The sequence below is a fragment of the Myxine glutinosa genome, chromosome 11 (genome assembly GCF_964187855.1).
Source record: "Myxine glutinosa chromosome 11, kmMyxGlut1.1, whole genome shotgun sequence".
Taxonomy (NCBI): domain Eukaryota; kingdom Metazoa; phylum Chordata; class Myxini; order Myxiniformes; family Myxinidae; genus Myxine; species Myxine glutinosa.
In genome coordinates this window covers 4,356,843-4,382,960 of record NC_136271.1, presented here as the reverse complement: position 1 = coordinate 4,382,960, position 26,118 = coordinate 4,356,843, and the positions used below count along the sequence as shown (strand labels likewise).

At 39.7% G+C, this 26,118-nt stretch overlaps 2 protein-coding genes across 2 annotated transcripts in view; one reads left to right on the top strand and one right to left on the bottom strand.

Annotated features, from left to right (window-relative positions):
- LOC137436361 (ATP-dependent clpX-like chaperone, mitochondrial) overlaps nt 1-4,182 on the top strand; it is a 136,010-nt gene extending 131,828 nt beyond the window's left edge. Inside the window, exon 14 of the mRNA XM_078786359.1 lies at nt 3,140-4,182. Coding sequence (XP_078642485.1) covers nt 3,140-3,230 — 91 coding nt within the window. The 3' untranslated portion in view covers nt 3,231-4,182. The remainder of the gene's footprint in view (nt 1-3,139) is intronic.
- A 338-nt stretch (nt 4,183-4,520) lies between these two features.
- The window catches only part of LOC137436362 (meiosis 1 arrest protein-like), a 39,713-nt gene continuing 18,115 nt past the window's right edge, over nt 4,521-26,118 (bottom strand). The window contains exons 6-9 of the mRNA XM_078765932.1: nt 17,871-18,012; nt 5,702-5,908; nt 5,440-5,598; nt 4,521-4,682 (exon numbers count right to left, since the gene is read on the bottom strand). Of these exons, the coding sequence (XP_078622058.1) occupies nt 4,521-4,682; nt 5,440-5,598; nt 5,702-5,908; nt 17,871-18,012 (670 nt within the window). The remainder of the gene's footprint in view (nt 4,683-5,439; nt 5,599-5,701; nt 5,909-17,870; nt 18,013-26,118) is intronic.

Here is a 26,118-nt window from a genome sequence, read left to right as displayed (position 1 = left end):
ATCGGAGTCGAGGGTTGACAGAAACTTTTCCACCTTGTCGGTTTCCATCTGGCTACTCTCCCATGAAGCCTAGATTTGTGAAGGCCTGCAGAGGCTGTTGTCCTTCCGACAGGTTCTCCAAGGAACTTTGTAGTTCTGTCAGAGTGGTCATTGGGTTATTGGTCACCTCTCTGACCAAGGTCCTTCTTGTCTGGTTGTTCAGTTTGGTTGGACGGCCAGCTCTAGGAAGAGTCTGGGTCGTTCCATATTCTTTCCATTTCCTAATGATGGAGTTCACTGTGCTCTTGGAAGCTTTCAATGATCTAGAAATTATTTTATACCCTTCCCCAGATCTATGCCTTCTCACAATTCTATCTCGGAGTTCTACGGACAGTTCCTTGGACTTCATGGTCGAGTTTCTTCTCTGACATGCCCTGTCAACTGTGGGATCTTATATAGAAAGGTGTGTTTATTTCTAAATCGTGTCCAATCAATTGAATTGGCCACATGTGGACTCCAATCAAGTTGTAGAGACATCTCAAGGATGATCAAAGGAAATTGGATGCACCTGAGCTCAATTTGGAGTGTCGTCGCAAAGGGGTTGCATATTTATTGGCTCAAGACAAATTATTATAACCACAAACTATTCAGTTAATTCTGTCCAACGTATGATTACCTTTTTAAACAGTTGCTATTGTTGTTCAACACTAAACTGAAATAAATTTGGAGCAAACTCGACTTCCTTGAGGCAATAACTATGCTTATCACATCCACCACAGACTAGTGGATCCAAGCCATCTTTTTTTTGTTTTTGGATACTGAATCGAGGCTCGTGAAAGAGCTGACATTTACTTCACAAACAAATCAACCAGACAAACAAAATATATAAAAAGAGGGAGCGGAAGACAAGAGAAGGGGAAGCACACAAACACTTGAGAGTACACAACATTTAAGAGCAGGGAGATGTGTGGGAGGGAGAGGGCTTGGGGGGAGGACGCGTGGGAATGGGGGGGGGGGGGGGGTGAGAGAAGTATAAAACACAAGGACACCAAGGACTTCCAGGACAGAAGTTGGTATTTCAAAAAAGTGGAATTGGGGTGAAATTAGTGGGGATAGAAAAGATCAAGATTTTGGATGGGGGAAGATAAGAGATGGTGGTGAACAGCTGTTTTAAAGACCTGGAGGGTGGAGTGGGATTGAAGAGAGTGAGGGAGTTTGTTCCAGAGGTGGGAGAAAAGAGGAATGAAGGAGTGAAGGTGAGCAGAGAGTCTTGATTTTGGCAGTTTAACCATAAGAGGGTTGCAGGCAGATCTTGTGCGACCTGTAGGAATATTTGCGGGACAGAGCCCAGAGAGAGCTGGGGGGGCAAGGCCAGAGAGGAGTCGGTAGAAGACGGAAAGACCACTTAGAGGTCCAGCAAGTATCAAACTTCATACAGACCGCTAAGCCAACAAGCCTGGTGTTGGCCTAGCGGTTAGGGTGCCGGCTTGGGATCCTAGGATCCTGGGTTCATAATCCCGGTCGATCGACCTTGACTTGCTGGACCTCTAAGTAGGTCGTTACCGAAGCCACAATGATGTTGATCTAGTTGAAAGTGCTTAAATGAGTCTTTATTTATGCATGAATGATTTATCCCATTGTCTGTCCAATTTTTCTAGCCATCACATTTTATGTGGCCTGTATATATGGATTGCTTATCACTTATGTATTGGGGCCTCATATGTGATTTCTCCTGGCCCTGGCTTCAAGTGTGATGTACAATATTTCCTTGATATCTTTATGACCCAATCTGACCTTTAATTGACACATTTGACCCCATTCCTAACAGTCGCTAGCATAGTTTAATAGTCACCTGAGGAAAAAAAAAATGAAGAAGAACCACCTTTAGAGGCCATTTTCCCCCACAGAGCAGGGGTTGGCCTTTTTCGGGCACCTTGGTCCCCTTTTTGAAGCAATGTTTTATGGCCGGATGCCCTTCCTGCCGCCAACCCTGTTGGTCGCCTCTTGCGACACACAGGGAATTACCAGTAAACTGGTACTCGATTTTCCGACTTCGGAAGGATGACAGGCTGAGTCAACCCACCTCGTGTTAATTCAGCGATCGACCGGGATTATGAATCCAGGATCCTAGGATCCCAAGCCGGCACCCTAACCGCTACGCCAACACCAGGCTTGTTGGCTTAACGGTCTGTATGAAGTTTGATACTCACCTGAGGGAAATTGTTTAATATTCCCCTGAGAGGAATTGTTTGATACTCCCTTTAGGGAAATTTGGACATACAGTACTTACACATGGATGGTGTTTAAGAGTCGACCAGAAGTAAAGCACACCGACCGGAAGTAAAAATCATTATAACCATTATTATAACCAGTGGCCAACTTCTGGTGACATTCATGATCAGATTTCTCCAAACATTCCTTTTCTGCACTGATTTCCAAAGCTCTGGTAGAAGAGAAATTTGTTGCAGTCTTTACCCCATCCATCATGTACTCTACATGCATGTTTTGCCTCCTCCTGTTCTGACCTCTACCCGACCTCTCATGGTTGACCTCTCCAGACTTTTGTTTTCTGCATGCATGATGTGTACAAAGTATGACAGTTTCTGTTTCATCATCAGTGTTTCTAATACCAATGGTAATCTAATTTCTTCAATCAAAGTTGTTTGTTCTTTCATTTCAAAACTGTCAATCTACTTCCTTTCTTTTTCTTTTTCACTGTCCATGACTCACATCCATACATTGCAACTGGAAAGACATATATTTGATGATCGCATTTTTAGGAGTTAGAAACTTCATAAAACCTTCAGTCAAATACAAAATTTGGTCATGAACTATTGGATCAGAATCATGAAACTGTACTCATCCAATTTTGTTCAGGACGTGGGAAAAGTAAATAAAAGCTCAGGCAATCGTGGACCAATGGTCGTTACACCCGCAAAAAACAAAAAATCAAAATAAAATCGGGACAACTGGTGTTTAAGTTGTTTTGTTGCTTTTCTGCTTACAAAGATGTGAACTAATAATAACTATTGATCAGGTGAAATAATTCTGATTTTGTGAAATTTCATGAACATTTCACTGTAATTTTATGTTTGTCGACGCTCAACTTTGAAAAAGCCGTGGTCATGTTTTGCTTTACTTTTTCTTCAAACTACCACAGGGCTTTTTCAGGCTCGGAGGAGGTTCTAGAAAGTCGTGGAGAAAGTGAGAGCCTTGAACAGTGCACAGACGCTGCAAATAGCTACAAATAGCTACGCACACCTGAACCCCGTGCGCGATCTCTGCTCTGAACATAAAGTAAAGTCACTTCCGCATCGGTACTGTGAGAACATCGTTGTACGGTACTCGGTACTCACTTTTATGCATTTTTCTTGTTAAAAAAAGCATCAAAAATGTTTGTTCGATGTATAGTTGGTTTTGGAATGGAAATGGATGGGCGTTGGAAAATCTTTTTTTGGTATGAAAGAGTAGAAATGGGATTGAAAGGTAAAGATTACTTATGATTGACTTGTGCGGATATTGAAGCCGATTCGTGCTTCAATCAACATTTTCCTCTGTTTTGCTTTGGCGTCACAATTTATCTCGGCTGCTGTCTGGGGTTGCTATCACAAAAAACAAATTTTGTAAAATTGATCTGCATTTTTACAAGTTCAAAGTTTACCCTCATTTAAAGTACGACAAGTGCACTTTGTTACGTCCATTGCTTTCATTGAACGTAGACAGTAAAATGTTTATTACAGTTAAACAATAGATGCAGGCTGAAAGGAAACTGCACAGCTGAAAGGCTGCAAACAAGTGGGTGGCGACCCCAGGAAGATTTCACATGGTGTTGGAAGTTTGTCGAAAGTTGTATCTAACATGCCGTTATTTGTTACTGATGTGATTATGCAAGGAAATACACTTGAAAATTTGTCTAATCCTGACAAATGCCACACATTTGAATCTGAAATGACAGATACAATTTTAAATTGTGTTATAATGTATACCTGGTAACATTTGCTTTGGATTGTTTCCAAATGTCTTTTTACCTTTTTAAACCCACTTGGTTATTCTGTAGCCTGGCATATATATATATATATATGTAATGTGGTAATTGCTTTGACATGGTGCTGCAACAAATGTGTGATATAAACATTTTGATTAAATTAATTCCGAGTAAGTTAAACACAAGAATGCACAAATAAAAATCCATATTGAACAGGGTTACAAAGGTGTTGTGTCACATTCATGTTGGTTTATCCTGGTTCAACTCTCATCTTGGAAACAGGATTATCCTGGAAATAATCCCTCATCGATTGATCTCGGATTTGCAGTGACTCTGCCATTGTTTTGCAAAATATGAAATGAAATGTCATTGTGGTACAAATAATACAAGTCGGAGGTTTAAGGATTATTGTAAATGTCTGCAAGTGCAATAATATGGAAAGAGAGGAACTTAGGTCAAGGATAATTTCCATGTACCTGGAACCACAACCAATGTGCTTTGTAAAGAAAATGCTTCAACATTTAGAATGAAAGGCGCAATGTAAAAATTAAGTTTATCAGATTTCTTTCATGTTGTCTTGGGTTGCACCGGTGGCACTGTGGTGTCCTTCATGGACCTTCAGTGCCTTACGTTGGCGCTTTGTTGGTGTTCCTTGTGTCTGCGCTAGGAGCATGGGAGGCACGGTGGCTGTGCGTAGTTGTCCAGTTCTTCCTGTCTCCTGAAACCATGCAAACAAATGAAATAAACCAGTTAAATTAGCAACATTTCATTTTTACATCGTCCTGGATTTTCTGCATTAGGATACATGTACATGTGAAGTGTTTGAAGATAGCTTTGAGGTAATACACTTCCTTGCCTTTTGAGCTTAGCCTGGGTTAAATTTCCGACTTTATGGAAAGTTGCAGAATAAATAAATCCAAGTGTTTGTCAGGCAGGGTGCTGCAGCAATCAATGTGCCATCCATTTGATGATGCATTACACTGGGGACCAGGCGATCATCACTGTTTGGCTGATCGATGTTAAAGATCCCACCAACAACACAACAACAACAGGCATTTTAAGGCCATTTTCCCTGCAAGAGTGGGGGCTAGCCTTGCGGTCCCCATGACAATCTTCTCCATGTTAAAGATCTTCTCCATGTTCGAGATCCCACCAGCCCTTTCATAAAGAGCAGGCGATTATCGTTGGCACCTCGGCCAAGTTCCAAATTCTCACCCTGATGTAGATTTTCCAGTTTTCCCTGCTTGCTACTACTCTACCCCACCCCACCTTCCACTTCAATCCTTCGTTCCCCATTGCCTAATGGTTCTGTTGAAGTTGAGCACACGTCTGGGTTGACCTCCATCTTGTCATCAATAAACGCTTGTATATATTTTCAAGACTGTTTGAGTTTTTCACACTATACTTAAATTGGTGTGATCAACAGATCCCCAATGGGATTCAACACATAAAATCAAGGCAAAAACTAACATCACCTGAAAAGAGATGGATTGCTGTTGCCTCTTGCTGAGACGACTTGTGGGAATATTGCATAAAGGTAATTTGCCAAAGGCTTCCTGGAGGTGGCGATCTAGAAGACTTTTCACTTGCAGTGGGTTGTAGGTTTTCATCACTTCTAGCTGATCCAATGCACCCTGGTTGATGATGTATTAATTCCAATGCATTCTTCAGAATCAGATCTTGCAAAATTAAGTTGCACATCCTATAGTCCCAACACAATATATACTGTATCTTCACCTGCATGTCTCGCAGAGCATCAGGTGTGGGATCCTCAGCATGTATGGGTTGTTGACATGGCAGCAACAGTTCCGCTGATACAACAGCTTTGATGAGCAAGGTGAGGGCAGGTGAAGGCAACAACACAAAGTACGCCTGTACTGGGCAGGCCTTTCTTTGAACTGCACTTATGGTCTCGTAGGAAGCGAGGAGAAACTGCTGTCGCTCCTGAATCATAGCAACACCAATTAGCCTTGATTTTGAAGCACCTTTGCAGAAATGTAACAGTATCAGCTCCTACAATGGCAGTGGTAGAATTATCCATCCAAAATTTTCATTATGGAAGTTTTAACATTTTTGGCATTAAATTTCAAGCATCAATTTAATCTATACAGCAGAAGTCCTTCCCAAAGGACTTAACTTGAAATAAGTTTGTTATTGCTGAATAAATCCAAATACAACGAGAGAGTTCATAGACCACGATACCACGTGCAGTGTTCAATTATATAAAGGAGGGCCTTGTCGTTCGCAGGGGTTACATTCTTGAAAATCCCTGTGAACTGTAAATCCATAAACTTTGGAGTTAATGGGGTAAATACGGTTAGCAACTTCAACTTTAAATTTTGTCCAAACTAAACCTTTATTAACATGTTTGTGCGTTGTTTTTGTGCTATTTATTTTCATGAATAAAAGTGTTATTAAGAACCACCTTTAGAGGCCATTTTCCCCCGCAGAGCGGGTGTTGGCCTTTTTCGGGCACCGTGGTCCCCTCTTTGAAGCAATGTTTTATGGCCGGATGCCCTTCCTGCCGCCAACCCTGTTAGTCGCCTCTTGCGATGCACAGGGAATTACCAGTGCACTGGTACTCAATTTGACGGCCTCGGAAGGATGACAGGCTGAGTCAACCCCCCTGGCGTTAATTCAACGATCGACAGGGATCCCAAGCCGGCACCCTAACCGCTAAGCCAACACCAGGCTGAAAAGAGTTATTAAGAACATAAAATAAAGTTATTTTTCTTGAGTTATTACGATTATTATTAAATTTCGGATGCAGCCTGTGGCTGCTGGTTGCATCATTGCTGGGAGTGTGGCTGTGCTGCTGATTCAATGCCCCCTGTTTCCAGTAAACCTATACTCATTTTGCTGACCTCAGAAGGATGACAGGCTGAGTCAACCCAGCCGGGCCGGTTTTGCTAGAAGCTGATTAAGTTTTTTCTTAGTGGATAAACATAATGCTTTAATATGTGATTTATCCAAGGGATACGCTCATCCGAGCTTCTAGCAACTGGGCCCTGGTGTTATTTAATGGCACTGCAGAGGCTCAAACTCAAGACCGTAAGAACTTAAGCTAAGCCAGCCACCTTCACCATTAAACCAACACCAGGCTCATTTTCCTCGATAGAACCACCTTTAGAGGCCATTTTTCCCCGCAGAGCAGGGGTTGGCCTTTTTTGGGCACCGTGGTCCCCTTTTTGAAGCAATGTTTTACGGCCAGATGCCCTTCCTGCCGCCAACCCTGTTAGTCGCCTCTAGCGACACACAGGGAATTACCAGTGAACTGGTACTCAATTTGCCAACCTCGGAAGGATGACAGGCTGTCTCAACCCCCCTGGCATTAATTCAGCAATTGACCGGGATTCAAACCCAGGATCCTAGGATCCCAAGCCAGCACCCCAACCGCTAAGCCAACACCAGGCTTGTTGGCTTAGCGGTCTGTATGAAGTTCGATTCCTGTGTGAAGAACATTAAATAAAGTTTATTACCTCTGCCACCAAAGGTGCACGGAGGTTTATGTTTTCATACCTGTCTGTTTGTCTGTCTGTGAACAGGATATCTCAAAAGGTTGTGGACGGATTCAAACGAAATTTGGGGGAGATTGGGTGTGTGTCAAGGCCAAAATTATTAGATTTTGGAGAGGATCCGAATCCAGCCTATCAGTGGTGTATAAAATGTAAACTGTTCAACCTGGTGGAGGAATGCGCTCTACCGAGGGTCGTTTTGGTTTGCTTGAGTTAAGATCATGAAACTTACCCTTAATAATAATTAAACTTGATCCAATAATGCAATCGCGATGTTGATGATTGCTACGATAAAGACGAGTTGATGGAAATGATCAGTACATACCTATATGGCGGCCTCTTCTTCACCTCAAAAAGCAGGACACCCTCTCTAATACTACACGACCAGTCAAAAGTTTTAGAACACCTCAATTTTTCCAGTTTTTATTGAAATCTATGCCGTTTAATGTCCAGTGAATAACCTGAAATGGTACCAAGGTAAGCATTAAATTGCCAGAGGTTAAAAAAAAGTTTAGGTTAGCAAAAACGGGAAAATGTAAATTGCACAGTTATATTGTAAAAAAAAGGCCTTCTTCAGGGAACAAGTAATGGGCTAACAACTTACAGCTGTTCTGCAGCAATGTAAGTAAATTAAGCCTTGAAAGTTGATGCAAACAATTCCTACAGGTGTCCCAACCTCTGCTGATTACTTGATTGCAAACCCCCAGTCTGTATAAAAGCAGTATTGGAACAGACTGTTATTACGCCCTCTGAAGCATTATTTGGACAATATTGCACTGCAGGAAGTAGTATATTGGAAACTGGAGGAAACTCTGACAGGAAGAGGTCTGGCAGACCCAAAGCCACAACAGAATCAGAATTCAGGTTTCTGAGAGTCAACAGCTTACGTGATAGGCGGCTCACAGGACAACAGCTTCAAGCACAGCTTAACACTGGTTGAAGTAAGCAAGTCTCAGTTTCAACTGTGAAGAGAAGACTTCGAGCTGCAGGTTTGACAGGTCGAGTGGCAGTAAGAAAGCCATTGCTAAGATGGAAAAATAAGAAAAAGAGGCTTGCCTGGGCCATGAAGCACCGCCAGTGGACTACTGAAGACTGGAAGAAGGTCTTATGGACCGATGAATCAAAATTTGAAATCTTTGGTTCATCACGCAAGGTTTTTGTATGCTGTCGAGTAGGTGAAAGGATGGTTCCTCAGTGTGTGACATCAATTGTCAAACATGGAGGAGGATGCGTGATGGTCTGGGGCTCTTTTGCTGGATCCAGAGTCGGCGACTTGCACAGAGTGACTGGCACCCTGAACCAAAAGGGCTACCACAGCATTTTGCAGCGCCATGCAATACCCTCTGGTATACACGTAGTTGGTCAGGGGTTCGTCCTACAGCAAGATAATGACCCTAAACACACCTCCAGGCTATGTCAAAACTACCTTCGAGGAAAAGAACAAGATGGCAGGCTTCAAATCATGGAGTGGCCAGCACAGTCTCGACTTAAACCCCATCGAGCTGGTGTGGGATGAACTGGACAGAAGGGTGAAAGCAAAGCAACCTACAAGTGCAACACATTTGTGGGAACTTCTGCAACAGTGTTGGGAAGAACTTCCCGAACAATGTTTGATTTCCATTGTTGAAAGAATGCCACGAGTGTGTTCGGTGGTTATATCTGCAAAAGGTGGCTACTTTGCTGAGTCAAAACATTTAAATTAAATTTTGTTAAACAAAATGATTCTATTATTTCTTTTTTTAAATCTCCAATTGTTTATTTGTTCTATGCTTAATTTCAGAGTACATTGAGACATTAAACTGTGTAAATTTCAATAAAAACTGGAAAAACTGAGGTGTTCTAAAACTTTTGACCGGTCGTGTAAATATCGATATATTGCAAAAATTTACATTGTTCTTGGAAGTATTATGAAGACGATATGTTTTATACAGTCTTTAAGTATATACGTAGTTCAATTTAAAGATGTTTAAAGATGTTTAAATGCGTATAAATAAAATTAATTCTGGGTGTTACCGCCATTTTCCCAGCGTTATTACAGCACCCTATCGAACATGTTACATGAGTTATTCTTGTCTGTCGTATGTATGTATTATGACGTCCTTAAAAACAGGGTTTCCTGTTTATAATGATTTTCGATTTTGTTTGATTGCCAGGAAGGGAGACGGTAAAAAAATCTCACTCCATTGTGTGCATGTACGATTGGGACAGATTGAAACCCAAATTGTTAAAACAAGAAACGTAGTCTTCTGATTAATGTTCCAATTTGTGTTCAAAATATAACATTCGATTTAAACACGTTGTTCCTCGAACATGAAAAGACGATGTTAAATTGATAAGACGGACGGACAGACATGAACCAATTGCTCAACCGCACTTTTTGTTTGGTGTGTGCAGGGTAATTATCTGCACCAAGTGAGCAATGTGTTGTGATTATGGATTATTGCCTCCACATTATTGTGATGAATTATTGCCTCCACATTATTGTGATTATTAATTATTGCCTCCACATTATTGTGATGAATTATTGCCTCCACTTTATTGTGATTATTAATTATTGCCTCCACATTATTGTGATTATTAATTATTGCCTCCACATTATTGTGATTAGGAATTATTGCCTCCATATTATTGTGATTATGGATTATTGCCTCCACATTATTGTGATTATGGATTATTGCCTCCACATTATTGTGATTATTAATTATTGCCTCCACATTGTTGTGATTATGGATTATTGCCTCCACATTATTGTGATTATTAATTATTGCCTCCACATTGTTGTGATTATGGATTATTGCCTCCACATTATTGTGATTATTAATTATTGCCTCCACATTATTGTGATTATTAATTATTGCCTCCACATTGTTGTGATTATGGATTATTGCCTCCACATTATTGTGATTATTAATTATTGCCTCCACATTATTGTGAATATTAATTATTGCCTCCACATTATTGTGATTATTAATTATTGCCTCCACATTATTGTGATTATTAATTATTGCCTCCACATTATTGTGATTATTAATTATTGCCTCCACATTATTGTGATTATTAATTATTGCCTCCACATTATTGTGATGAATTATTGCCTCCACTTTATTGTGATTATTAATTATTGCCTCCACATTATTGTGATTATTAATTATTGCCTCCACATTATTGTGATTAGGAATTATTGCCTCCATATTATTGTGATTATGGATTATTGCCTCCACATTATTGTGATTATGGATTATTGCCTCCACATTATTGTGATTATTAATTATTGCCTCCACATTGTTGTGATTATGGATTATTGCCTCCACATTATTGTGATTATTAATTATTGCCTCCACATTGTTGTGATTATGGATTATTGCCTCCACATTATTGTGATTATTAATTATTGCCTCCACATTATTGTGATTATTAATTATTGCCTCCACATTGTTGTGATTATGGATTATTGCCTCCACATTATTGTGATTATTAATTATTGCCTCCACATTATTGTGAATATTAATTATTGCCTCCACATTATTGTGATTATTAATTATTGCCTCCACATTATTGTGATTATTAATTATTGCCTCCACATTATTGTGATTATTAATTATTGCCTCCACATTATTGTGATTATTAATTATTGCCTCCACATTATTGTGATTATTAATTATTGCCTCCACATTATTGTGATTATTAATTATTGCCTCCACATTATTGTGATTATTAATTATTGCCTCCACATTATTGTGATTATTAAGGATTGCCTCCACATTATTGTGATTATTAATTATTGCCTCCACATTATTGTGATTATTAATTATTGCCTCCACATTATTGTGATTATTAATTATTGCCTCCACATTATTGTGATTATTAATTATTGCCTCCACATTATTGTGATTATTAATTATGGCCTCCACATTATTGTGATTATTAATTATTGCCTCTACATTATGTGATTATTAATTATTGCCTCCACATTATTGTGATTATTAATTATTGCCTCCACATTATTGTGATTATTAATTATTTCCTCCACATTATTGTGATTATTAATTAGTCTCCACATTATTTTGATTATTAATTATTGCCTCCACATTATTGTGATTATTAATTATTGCTTCCACATCATTGTGATTATTAATTATTGCCTCCACATGATTGTGATGATTAATTATTGCCTCCACATTATTGTGATTATTAATTATTGCCTCCACATCATTGTGATTATTAATTATTGCTTCCACATTATTGTGATTATTAATTACTAGCAGAAGTACCCAGCATTGCCGGGCGGGGGAGGGGAGGGGAGGGGGAGGGGGGAGGGGAGGGGAACGGGGAGGGGAGCGAGCCCCTTGGCAAAGCGAGCAATTTTTTTTTCATGGCATCATAGCGTTCATGGCGTCATAGCGTTCATAGCGTTTCATAGCGTCATAGCGATTTTTTTTTTCCATAGCATCATAGCGTCATAGCGTTCATCACGTCATAGCGTTCATAGCGTTCATAGCGTTTCATAGCGTCATAGCGATTTTTTTTTTCCATAGCGTCATAGCGTTCATGGCATTCATAGCGTCATATCGTTCATAGCGTTTCATAGCGTCATAGCGATTTTTTTTTTCATAGCGTCATATCGTTCATAGCGTCATAGCGTTCATAGCGTCATCACGTGATCGCTCTGAGCGAATCAGCGCCCACCTGCTCTGATTCCGTTGATTCCGTGCGCTGAAATGCGCTGAGGTAAATATGAATAAAAAATATGGATCGTCAAATATTTTGAGTTCGGCAATGTTCGTCCCAGGCTCAATGACCATGTCTATGCCAAATATCAAGCACGTAAGCCTCTCCGTTTAGGAGTCTATCGGTAACATTACACACACACACACACACACACAAACTGTGTTTTATATATATAGATTGCCTCCACATCATTGTGATTATTAATTATTGCCTCCACATTATTGTGATTATTAATTATTGCCTCCACATCATTGTAATTATTAATTATTGCCTTCACATTATTGTGATTATTCATTCTTGCCTCCACATCATTGTGTTTATTAATTATTGCCTCCACATTATTGTGATTATTAATTATTGCCTCCACATCATTGTGATTATTAATTATTGCCTCCACATTATTGTGATTATTAATTATTGCCTTCACATCATTGTGATTATTAATTATTGCCTCCACATTATTGTGATTATTAATTATTGCCTTCACATTGTTGTGATTATTAATTATTGCCTCCACATCATTGTGATTTTTAATTATTGCCTCCACATCATTTTGATTATTAATTATTGCCTTCACATCATTGTGATTATTAATTATTGCCTCCACATTATTGTGATTATTAATTATTGCCTCCACATTATTGTGATTATTAATTATTGCCTCCACATCATTGTGATTATTAATTATTGCCTCCACATTATTGTGATTATTAATTATTGCCTCCACATTATTGTGATTATTAATTATTGCCTCCACATCATTGTGATTATTAATTATTGCCTCCACATCATTGTGATTATTAATTATTGCCTCCACATTATTGTGATTATTAATTATTGCCTCCACATCATTGTGATTATTAATTATTGCCTCCACATCATTGTGATTATTAATTATTGCCTCCACATTATTGTGATTATTAATTATTGCCTCCACATCATTGTGATTATTAATTATTGCCTCCACATCATTGTGATTATTAATTATTGCCTCTACATTATTGTGATTATTAATTATTGCCTCCACATCATTGTGATTATTAATGATTGCTTCCACATTATTGTGATTATTAATTATTGCCTCCACATCATTGTGATTATTAATTATTGCCTCCACATCATTGTGATTATTAATTATTGCCTCCACATCATTGTGATTATTAATTATTGCCTCCACATTATTGTGATTATTAATTATTGCCTCCACATTATTGTGATTATTAATTATTGCCTCCACATCATTGTGATTATTAATGATTGCTTCCACATTATTGTGATTATTAATTATTGCCTCCACATCATTGTGATTATTAATTATTGCCTCCACATTATTGTGATTATTAATTATTGCCTCCACATCATTGTGATTATTAATTATTGCCTCCACATTATTGTGATTATTCATTATTGCCTCCACATCATTGTGTTTATTAATTATTGCCTCCACATTATTGTGATTATTAATTATTGCCTCCACATCATTGTGATTATTAATTATTGCCTTCACATTATTGTGATTATTCATTATTGCCTCCACATCATTGTGTTTATTAATTATTGCCTCCACATTATTGTGATTATTAATTATTGCCTCCACATCATTGTGATTATTAATGATTGCTTCCACATTATTGTGATTATTAATTATTGCCTCCACATCATTGTGATTATTAATTATTGCCTCCACATTATTGTGATTATTAATTATTGCCTCCACATCATTGTGATTATTAATTATTGCCTCCACATTATTGTGATTTTTAATTATTGCCTCCAGATTGTTGTGATTATTAATTGCCTCCACATTATTGTGATTATTAATTATTGCCTCCACATTATTGTGATTATTAATTATTGCCTCCACATTATTGTGATTATTAATTATTGCCTCCACATTATTGTGATTATTAATTATTGCCTCCACATTATTGTGATTATTAATTATTGCCTCCACATTATTGTGATTATTAAGGATTGCCTCCACATTATTGTGATTATTAATTATTGCCTCCACATTATTGTGATTATTAATTATTGCCTCCACATTATTGTGATTATTAATTATTGCCTCCACATTATTGTGATTATTAATTATTGCCTCCACATTATTGTGATTATTAATTATGGCCTCCACATTATTGTGATTATTAATTATTGCCTCTACATTATGTGATTATTAATTATTGCCTCCACATTATTGTGATTATTAATTATTGCCTCCACATTATTGTGATTATTAATTATTTCCTCCACATTATTGTGATTATTAATTAGTCTCCACATTATTTTGATTATTAATTATTGCCTCCACATTATTGTGATTATTAATTATTGCTTCCACATCATTGTGATTATTAATTATTGCCTCCACATGATTGTGATGATTAATTATTGCCTCCACATTATTGTGATTATTAATTATTGCCTCCACATCATTGTGATTATTAATTATTGCTTCCACATTATTGTGATTATTAATTACTAGCAGAAGTACCCAGCATTGCCGGGCGGGGGAGGGGAGGGGAGGGGGAGGGGAGAGGGGAGGGGAACGGGGAGGGGAGCGAGCCCCTTGGCAAAGCGAGCAATTTTTTTTTCATGGCATCATAGCGTTCATGGCGTCATAGCGTTCATAGCGTTTCATAGCGTCATAGCGATTTTTTTTTTCCATAGCATCATAGCGTCATAGCGTTCATCACGTCATAGCGTTCATAGCGTTCATAGCGTTTCATAGCGTCATAGCGATTTTTTTTTTCCATAGCGTCATAGCGTTCATGGCATTCATAGCGTCATATCGTTCATAGCGTTTCATAGCGTCATAGCGATTTTTTTTTTCATAGCGTCATATCGTTCATAGCGTCATAGCGTTCATAGCGTCATCACGTGATCGCTCTGAGCGAATCAGCGCCCACCTGCTCTGATTCCGTTGATTCCGTGCGCTGAAATGCGCTGAGGTAAATATGAATAAAAAATATGGATCGTCAAATATTTTGAGTTCGGCAATGTTCGTCCCAGGCTCAATGACCATGTCTATGCCAAATATCAAGCACGTAAGCCTCTCCGTTTAGGAGTCTATCGGTAACATTACACACACACACACACACACAAACTGTGTTTTATATATATAGATTGCCTCCACATCATTGTGATTATTAATTATTGCCTCCACATTATTGTGATTATTAATTATTGCCTCCACATCATTGTAATTATTAATTATTGCCTTCACATTATTGTGATTATTCATTCTTGCCTCCACATCATTGTGTTTATTAATTATTGCCTCCACATTATTGTGATTATTAATTATTGCCTCCACATCATTGTGATTATTAATTATTGCCTCCACATTATTGTGATTATTAATTATTGCCTTCACATCATTGTGATTATTAATTATTGCCTCCACATTATTGTGATTATTAATTATTGCCTTCACATTGTTGTGATTATTAATTATTGCCTCCACATCATTGTGATTTTTAATTATTGCCTCCACATCATTTTGATTATTAATTATTGCCTTCACATCATTGTGATTATTAATTATTGCCTCCACATTATTGTGATTATTAATTATTGCCTCCACATTATTGTGATTATTAATTATTGCCTCCACATCATTGTGATTATTAATTATTGCCTCCACATTATTGTGATTATTAATTATTGCCTCCACATTATTGTGATTATTAATTATTGCCTCCACATCATTGTGATTATTAATTATTGCCTCCACATCATTGTGATTATTAATTATTGCCTCCACATTATTGTGATTATTAATTATTGCCTCCACATCATTGTGATTATTAATTATTGCCTCCACATCATTGTGATTATTAATTATTGCCTCCACATTATTGTGATTATTAATTATTGCCTCCACATCATTGTGATTATTAATTATTGCCTCCACATCATTGTGATTATTAATTATTGCCTCTACATTATTGTGATTATTAATTATTGCCTCCACATCATTGTGATTATTAATGATTGCTTCCACATTATTGTGATTATTAATTATTGCCTCCACATCATTGTGATTATTAATTATTGCCTCCACATCATTGTGATTATTAATTATTGCCTCCACATCATTGTGATTATTAATTATTGCCTCCACATTATTGTGATTATTAATTATTGCCTCCACATTATTGTGATTATTAATTATTGCCTCCACATCATTGTGATTATTAATGATTGCTTCCACATTATTGTGATTATTAATTATTGCCTCCACATCATTGTGATTATTAATTATTGCCTCCACATTATTGTGATTATTAATTATTGCCTCCACATCATTGTGATTATTAATTATTGCCTCCACATTATTGTGATTATTCATTATTGCCTCCACATCATTGTGTTTATTAATTATTGCCTCCACATTATTGTGATTATTAATTATTGCCTCCACATCATTGTGATTATTAATTATTGCCTTCACATTATTGTGATTATTCATTATTGCCTCCACATCATTGTTTATTAATTATTGCCTCCACATTATTGTGATTATTAATTATTGCCTCCACATCATTGTGATTATTAATGATTGCTTCCACATTATTGTGATTATTAATTATTGCCTCCACATCATTGTGATTATTAATTATTGCCTCCACATTATTGTGATTATTAATTATTGCCTCCACATCATTGTGATTATTAATTATTGCCTCCACATTATTGTGATTTTTAATTATTGCCTCCAGATTGTTGTGATTATTAATTGCCTCCACATTATTGTGATTATTAATTATTGCCTCCACATTATTGTGATTATTAATTATTGCCTCCACATTATTGTGATTATTAATTATTGCCTCCACATTATTGTGATTATTAATTATTTCCTCCACATTATTGTGATTATGGATTATTGCCTCCACATTGTTGTGATTATTAATTGCCTCCACATTATTGTGATTATTAATTATTGCCTCCACATTATTGTGATTATTAATTATTGCCTCCACATTATTGTGATTATTAATTATTGCCTCCACATTATGTGATTATTAATTATTGCCTCCACATTCTTGTGATTATTAATTATTGCCTCCACATTATTGTGATTATGGATTATTGCCTCCACATTATTGTGATTATGGATTATTGCCTCCACATTATTGTGATTATGGAGGTGGACTAAGTTTATGTATTTACCCATGTTTGTTTGTTTGGTCGTGAAGAGGATATCTCAAAAGTTATGGACGAATTTGGACTAAACTTGGTGGACAGGTTCGATGTCTGCCAAGGACTAAAATGATTGGATTTTGGTGAAGATCCAGATCCAGACATGATTTTTTAAAGTGATTCTTCACTATTGAGAGATGTTATCAAAAACGATTTACAGCACGATATCTCAGAGTTATGGGCGAGTTATGACAAAACTAGGTGGATGAGTTGGAAAGGTGAGAAGAACAAGCCGATTGGATTTTAGTTTTAAGGTCCGGATGTCGATCCAACCTAACCGTGGGATACAAAACGTAAAGCGTTTAGCCTGGCACAGGTATGTGCTCTGCGAAATGGTGTTCTGGTATGATCATGTAATTTGTAGGAATGACTGGTGTGCCTGTTTTATTTTCTATTTTAATTTTTTTTTAAATAGGTGTAGGCTCATGGAAGGGGTTTTATTTGTGTGGCCTGACCTGAAGTGTATGACAGAGTGCATGGAAGAATTGACGGTTGCTTTCCAGATCTTCCCATTCAAGTTTCCAACAGCTTGTTGGTTTCACCACAAGAGGTAATCCAAACAGTACAGATTCGCACAGTCCATCCGCTTGAAGAATCCTGCCAGAGAATGATGAAGGGTTCCCACAGATTATTAAATTACATTATTAAATGATGTCGTTGATTATGCAGTCGTACCGTTACAAAAACGTACAACCGTTACAAAATACAAAAAGTTGTACCGTTACAAAATAAAGAATATGGCTCTATTGGTTTGCAATAGTTATATCCCAAAATTTCATATTCTTATCTTACATTAGTGGAACTCCACCTTTCTGTGCGTTCCAATTATTCAGAGGTATGCCACAGGTAGTCATTTCATTCTATGCCAGCTTGTTCACCCATGCTGGGAAGGTCAGAAGAACCAGAATAAGACCTCCCTTGCCAATCCATGCTGCCAAATTGCAAAATCCCTCAACATGTCCCAATTTGAAAAATGCTCCTTCATCCCCAACAGCTGTTGAATTACTTACCACATGAGCAGTGAGGACAAGGATAGAGAGAAAGAGAGAGAGAGAGAAAGAGAGAAAGAGAGAGAAGAGAGAAAGAGAGAAAGAGAGAAAGAGAGAAAGAGAGAAAGAGAGAAAGAGAGAAAGAGAGAAAGAGAGAAAGAGAGAGAGAGAGAGAGAGAGAGAGAGAGAGAGAAGAAAAGAAAAGAAAAGAGGGTGCTGAGCATCTCTGGGTTCAACGAGGCTCCTATTGAACACTATACCTTGGTACCAAAACAGGTAGCCTTTACAGGTGAACAACAGCTGACAATCCTTGAAGAGGAACTAATAAATGGAGCCAACATTAAATAGGATATAATTTGACTGAGTAAAAAAAAAAACGTGATGTGTCCTGGCCTGGATAGGCCATGGACACACTGGCCTGATTGGTTAAACACTCACGTGGCTTCCACATTTGCATGCACCAATGGTTGCTTCCTGAAATGTCTTTCCCACCAAGATGACGGAGCAACAAGTCAGGCTCACAAATTGGTGCAGACAACTTGATAATCCATTTTAATAATAACACTTTAACACAAACATGAGGTGCAAAAGCATGGAAACCTCGGCGCAGGGTACACATAAAAATGAACACCTTTGTGACGACTATTACCACTCGTACTCCACTGAAAAAACAACTCTGTGTGCTCCTGAAAGATTGTCGGGAATGCTTTCATCAATCTTTGCTGGCATTTGGCTGAGAATGGAAATCACCTTTTCCTCATCGGGAAACAATTTCATTTTTGGTTCCAAATTATAACAACTTTTGTCAGCATGGTGAATAGGTGAAGTCAGCACCGCTTTGTCTCCTGCTTTGGGAATGCTTTGGAAGGAAGGTCATGAAGGTCATGAAGAGAACACTTATGATGTAACAAGAGCGAGGATTGTTTGCCGACCGATGTGATATTTTCTAGTCCAAAAAGGGCAAAATTCTGTGAAATAATGATGAAACACCCTAAAACTGGAACTCCTTCTGTAACTTATCATAATGAAGCCATGTACCAAGTTTCAGTTGAATTATGTTACAGGGTATGGGAAGAAGTCTGAAAAACCACAGGTGGGACGGACAGACGAACGGATCGACGGAGAGAAAACCTCGTCTCCTCAGGTGAAAACCGGTAGGGGACTAATAATAACATGACTCGCAATCCCATGGGGCAGAGGTTCACCTTTTATTGTTTTTGTTTGTTGCTAACAGTTTATTTTAAAATAATAAGAACGGGGAAGCAGGACCAGTAAGGGTGTATGATATCACATGCCAGGAGCCACTCACAGTGCACCTAGCCTCACACAGCCAATCAGCAGCGTCTCGCCACCAAGGCGGGTGTAGCATAGTCCACGCTTGCTTTGTCTGGGTATTCACCGACATGAATAATGAAAATGTTTTTGTCTAAGTCAAATTAATTTTGACCTTTCACTGCCCGGATCCTTGGCGATTAATATGGTGCCATTTTCAACTTTGTGTAACAAGTATTTTGGGAGAGGTAAAACTGACACACACCTTATTATTATCGACTAAGTATGCCGACCTCAAAAACATTGCCTCAAAAAGAGAACCATGACAATTACAAGTACATATGGGCAGGGTGCAGCCCGAAGTGGAGATCGGTTTCTGAGGTTTGGGACATGGAATGTAGGGACAATGACAGGGAGATCAGGAGAAGTGGTGGAAGTATTGGTCAGAAGAAGAGTGGACATATGTTGTGTGCAAGAGACGAGATGGAAGGGAAGTGGTGTGAGAATGGTGAAGGGTAGGCAGGGACAGAAATACAAGTTTGTGTGGCAAGGGTGCCCGGAGGGCGTGAATGGTGTTGGTGTCCTGTTTTCTGAGGAGTTTGTAGACAGTGTGGTGAGTGTGACTAGAGTGAGTGATAGGTTGATGATGGTGAAAATGATGATTGGAAAGCTCTTGGTGAACGTCATCTCGGGATATGCTCCGCAGGTTGATCGGAGCGATAAAGAGAAGGACAAGTTCTGGTGTGCGATAGAGAAGCTGATGGAAAACGTGAAAGATGAGGAAGTTGTTGTGGTGGGAGGAGACCTGAATGGACATGTGGGAAGGACTATGGATGGTTTTGAGGGAGTTCATGGGGGTTACGGATATGGTGTGAGAAATGGAGAAGGTGAAAGGATTTTGGAGTTTGCTGATGGAGCTGATTTGTTGATTTGTAATTCTCAGTTCCAGAAAGAGGATAATAAGCTTGTTACATACACGTCAGGAGGGTCGACGACAACCGTTGACTACCTGATGGTGCGTAGGCGAGATAGGGGGCACCTCCGGGACACAAAGGTGATCCCGGGGGAGGAGGCTGTTTCACAGCACCACTTGGTTGTCTGCGCTATAAGGGTGAAAGGTGCAAGGAGAGCTCGGCGGGTGAAGTACCAACCGAGAATGAAGGTGTGGAGGTTGAAAGAGGTGACAGTAAGGGAGGCATTAAAAGAGAGACTGAGTAGGGTAGAGGATGATGTGGTTGAGCTTGAAAGTGGTTGGATGTCAATGAAAGCTAGTCTGTTGGGAGCCGTTGGTGAGGTATGTGGATGGACAAAAGGACCACCGAGGCACTCGGAAACATGGTGGTGGGATGTTGAAGTTGGAAAGAGGATTGACAAGAAGAGGAAGAAGTTCAAGGCGTGGCAGAAGGCGAAGGGTACGGGAGCAGAAACAGCAGAGCATGAAAGTTATAAGGCAGCCAGGAAGGCTGCAAAGAAAGAGGTAGCAAAGGCGCAGGAGGCATGTAGGAAAATGTTCGGAGAACGCTTGGATTCGGAAGAGGGTCAGAAAGCAGTATTCAGGATTGCAAAGCACATAGCGAAAGAGAGGTGTGATGTGATGGGGGTGAGTTGCTTGAAGGATGAAGTGGGACAAATCGTTGTCGACCCAGATGGAATTAAAGGAAGATGGAAAAGATATATGGAAATACTGTTGAATGCAGAGAATGAATGGGATGGCAACATAGAGAGTAACCCAGTTTTAGGACCGGCAGAGAAGATAACTGAGAAGGAAGTTGAGGAAGCGATAAAAGCAAGGAAGAGTGGAAAAGCGGGAGGGCCGACGGAAGTTGTGGGAGATATGTTGAAGGCAGCAGGAAGTTGGGGTGTGAAGAGAATGACAGAGATCTGTAATCTGGTGGTGAAAGAAGGCCGCATTCCAGTGGATTGGGAACTGAGTACCCTCGTCCCTCTATACAAGGGGAAAGGTGACCCTCTGGAGTGTGGCTCGTACCGAGCGAGAAAGTTATTGGAGCATGGAATGAAGGTATTGGAAAGCGTGTTGGAGAGGAGGATAAGGAAGAAAGTGAAGATTGACGAAATGCAGTTTGGATTTATGCCAGGAAGAGGAACGACAGATGCGCTTTTCATTGTGAGGCAGTTGCAGGAGAAGTACATGGATAAGAGGAAGAAGTTGTTTTTTGGGTTTGTTGATCTGGAGAAAGCATTCGATAGGGTTCCACGCAAAGTATTGACATGGGCATTGAGGAAGTTAGGAGTGGAGGAATGGTTGATCAGAGTAGTGATGGCAATGTACAAAAGAGCGCGCACAGCTGTAAGGACGAAGGACGGGAACAGTGGTGAGTTTGAGGTGAAGGTGGGAGTGCATCAGGGGTCGGTACTAAGACCACTACTATTTGTAGCTGTGATGGAGGTGCTGGCTCAGAACGTAAAGGAGGGTTTACCGTGGGAGTTGTTGTATGCAGATGATCTGGTGTTGATTGCGGAAAGTATGGATGGACTGAAGGAAAAGATGAACAAGTGGAAGGAATGTATGGAGACAAAAGGTCAGAAGGTGAATATCGGAAAGACGAAGGTGATAGCAAGTGGTAAAGCATGTGGTGAGGTGGAAAGAACTGGGAAGTGGCCATGTGCTGTGTGCAGGAAGTGTGTCGGAGTGAACTCCATTCAATGTACAATGTGCGCTGAGTGGGTTCATCAAAAATGTAGTGGTCTGAGAGGGTCATTTACCAGTGTGGCAGCTACATTCAAATGTAAGGTGTGCACAGAGGGAGCTGCGGATGGAGGAAATGTTGAGTTGGATCTTGGAGACGGCGTGAAGCTGGAAGGTGTGAAAACATTTTGCAACCTCGGAGACATGCTGAATGGAGAAGGTGGATCAGACTCGGCAACGGTTGCTCGAGTGAGATGTGCATGGAAGAAGTTTCGGGAACTGAGTGGCGTGCTGATGAGGAGGAGAGTGTCGCTGAAGCTGAAGGGAAAGGTGTATGCTGCATGTGTGAGAAGTGTTATGATTTATGGGAGTGAGACATGGGTAATGAACGTAGAGCAGCAACGAACGCTGGAAAGGGTGGAAATGCGAATGGTTCGGTGGATGTGTGGAGTATCGTTGAGAGAGAGGAAGACGAATGATGAATTGTGAAAGATGATGGGAATAGAGCCTGTGATGGATGCTGTGAAGAGAAACAGGTTGAGATGGTTTGGTCATGTGTTGAGGAAGGATGAAAGTGACTGGTTGAGAAGAGTGATGGAAATGAATGTAGAAGGAAGTAGAGGACGGGGAAGACCGAGAAAGACTTGGCTAAAGATGGTGGAAGAAGAAATGCGGGCAAGGGGGTTAAACAAGGGGAGATGCAGAAAATAGGGCAAAATGGAGAAGATTGTCATGGGGACCGCAAGGCTAACCCCAGCTCTAGCAGGGAGAATGGCCTTAAAATGCCTGTTGTTGTGTTGTTGTTGTATGCCGACCGTAAGCACAGGGTTTAATCAAGAGATTCACAAACATATTGCATGTCCACCTGTGAGTCTCGATGAGGATGTACAATGAAGTGAAACACGACACATTTTATAACACCTAGTTGTTGTTGTCATCATAGATGTCGTTGTTGTTAGTGTACTGTTATATATATACATACAATGCATTCAGAAAGTATTCAGACCCCTTCACTTTATTCCCATTTTGTTATGTTGCAGCGTTTTGCTGAAATCGTTTAAATTCATTTTTTCTCTCATCAATCTACACTCAATACCCCATAATGACAAAGAGAAAACAGGATTTTAGAAAGTTTTGCAAATTTATTAAAAAGAAAAAACTGAAATATCACATTGACATAAGTATTCATACCCTTTGCTATGACACTTGAAATTTAGCTGAGGTGCCTTCCATTTCTCTTGATCATCTTTAAGATGTTTCTACACCTTGATTGGAGTCCACCTGTGGTAAATTCAATTGATTGGACATGATTTTGAAAGGCACACACCTGTCTATATGAGGTGTCACAGCTGACGATGCATATCAGAGCAAAAACCAAGCCATGAGGTCGAAGGAACTGCCTGCCGAACTCAGAGACAGGATTGTGTCGAGGCACAGATCTGGGGAAGCCTACAAAAAAATCTCTGCTGCATGGAAGGTTCCCAAGAGCACAGTGGCCTCCATAATTCTTAGATGGAAGAAGTTTGGAACAACTAGGACTCTTCCTAGAGCTGGCCGCCCGGCCAAACTGAGCAATCGGGGGAGAAGGGCCTTGGTAATAGAGGTGACCAAGAACCCGATGGTCACTCTGGCTCAGCTCCAGAGATCCTGTGTGGAGATGGGAGAAACTTCCAGAAGGACAACCATCACTGCAACACTCCACCGATCTGGGCTTTATGGCAGAGTGTCCAGACGGAAGCCTCTCCTCAGTGAAAGACACATGAAAGCCGACAGAATCTTGTTTCTTACAGTCTGAGAGTCCTTTAGGTGCTTTTGTGCAAACTCCAAGCAGGCTTTCATGTGACACAGCTGTGACAACGATGGTATCCTGCACCCTTGTGCTTCAAACAAAAGAAGATCATGACTCCGCTCTTGTAAGATAAGATTGCCATCTTGCGTCCCAAGCTCCAGCTTTACCAGCATACAGGTAAAGGTGATGATGTTTCCTTGTTCTCCGAATTGACAACACTGTTGTAGGTGTCCATTCACTGGTGATAGCATTCAGCATTTAACAAAGAGTCTATCAATGGATACTTCCCTGGTCTGGAGGGACAGAGAGAGTGGGGTTGGGGAGAGAGAGACAAGGGTGGGTGAGAGAGGGGGAAAGACTGAGAGGGTGGGGGAGAAAGGGACAGACAGAGACGGGTGGGGGGTGGGGAGGGAGGGAGAGAGGGGGGTGTAGGAGGGAGAAAGGAGTGGGGGAGCGAAGCCTCACCTCATGTCGCTATACTGTACACTCCGGGAGGGAGGGGTGCTCCCAGGAGGGGAGTGGGAGCAAGGGAAAGAGTGAGGAGTGGAGAGAGACAGAGAGGGGTGGGAGAGAGGTGGGGGGACACAAGGGGAGAGACAGATGGGTGCGGGAGAGACATATTTTAAAAAACCATTTTTGATTCCTACCAACCTGTTTTATGTCACCGAAGTGTGTGAACACCATGGGGCCAGCATTGCAGGTCTCTCTCAAAATACCGCCCATCGCTTCTCTAAATATGGAAAAGGAGGGATCTTCTTCGTCTTCTTTTTAAGTTTTATGGTGCTTTCAGAGATGTGAGGCTCGCTCTATATATGTCATGTGCCCAGATATAACAGTGGTGAACGAGGGAGCCTTTATAATTTAGGTAATCTATAGCTGAGTTTATCTGTAATGCTCTCCGAAGTTGAAGAAGAAGAACTATCAGAAGCAGACTTTCTCTGTTTCAGAGTTTGAATAGTCTATAAAAATCGTTTTAAGAATATCTGGGTGGTGTATGTTGCCAAAAAAAGCAGGGTGTAATTGAATTTGCTTTTGGTTTTTACGTTGATGTTTTGGCAATCTCATTGGTAGCTGAGTTTATCAGTCATGCTTTGAGTGAAGAAGAAGGATCGTTAATGCTTTGTTTGTACTGTTTTTCCGCATTCTTGGTTTACAATCACAATCATGAAATTATGACAAATGGGAATAACGTTGAAGCATTTTGCAACTTGAAAAAAACCCAATCCTATGGAAGTGTGAATTACGATGATGGTGCAGAATGAGAACAGCCTTGCTTACATAAATACACTTCGTTATAAGAATCGCTAATGTTGTTAAATTTTTCATATTACACTCCAGATTTTGATATGTATGGGATCCGATCCTCAAATTCGAATCCAGATTTCGATTATATGCTTCAATTAGTCCGTGAGAGTAGATAGTCCGTAGTTTCCAAGCCAAGGCACGTTTTAATAGGCTGAAACCAAATGGCGGCTTAAAAACGTAGCGATGTCACAGAAAGCTGACCAAGATGGCAGACCACCATTTTAGTAAGGCTTATTTTGAGTTTTTTTTTTTGTTATGGGCACCCCATTAATCATCTTCAAAAGGCGTGTTTAAACACACCCAAACACCCAGTTTTCATTCATGCACTCCTTGGAGTTCGATAAGTATGCAGGCAAAGTTTGGGGCCGCTAGGTTTCATTGTTGTGGAGTTATGGAGGAGACGTGTGTGCACGCGCGCACACACACACACACACACACACACACACACACACACACACACACACAGACACACACACACACACACGCACACAAACACACACATACACACAAACACACCCGTTTATTATTAATAGTACACCCATTCCCTACGGGAACAGCAGGAAGGGTCATTCCTCTCTGGCATACATAGATTACAGTAAACCTAGATCTAGTGTCAGGCCTCAATAACATTGGGTGGTTGGGGGGAGGGGGGGAGTGTGTGTTCATTTACCAAGTTTCTTGTGGAGCATACCCAGGGTTTA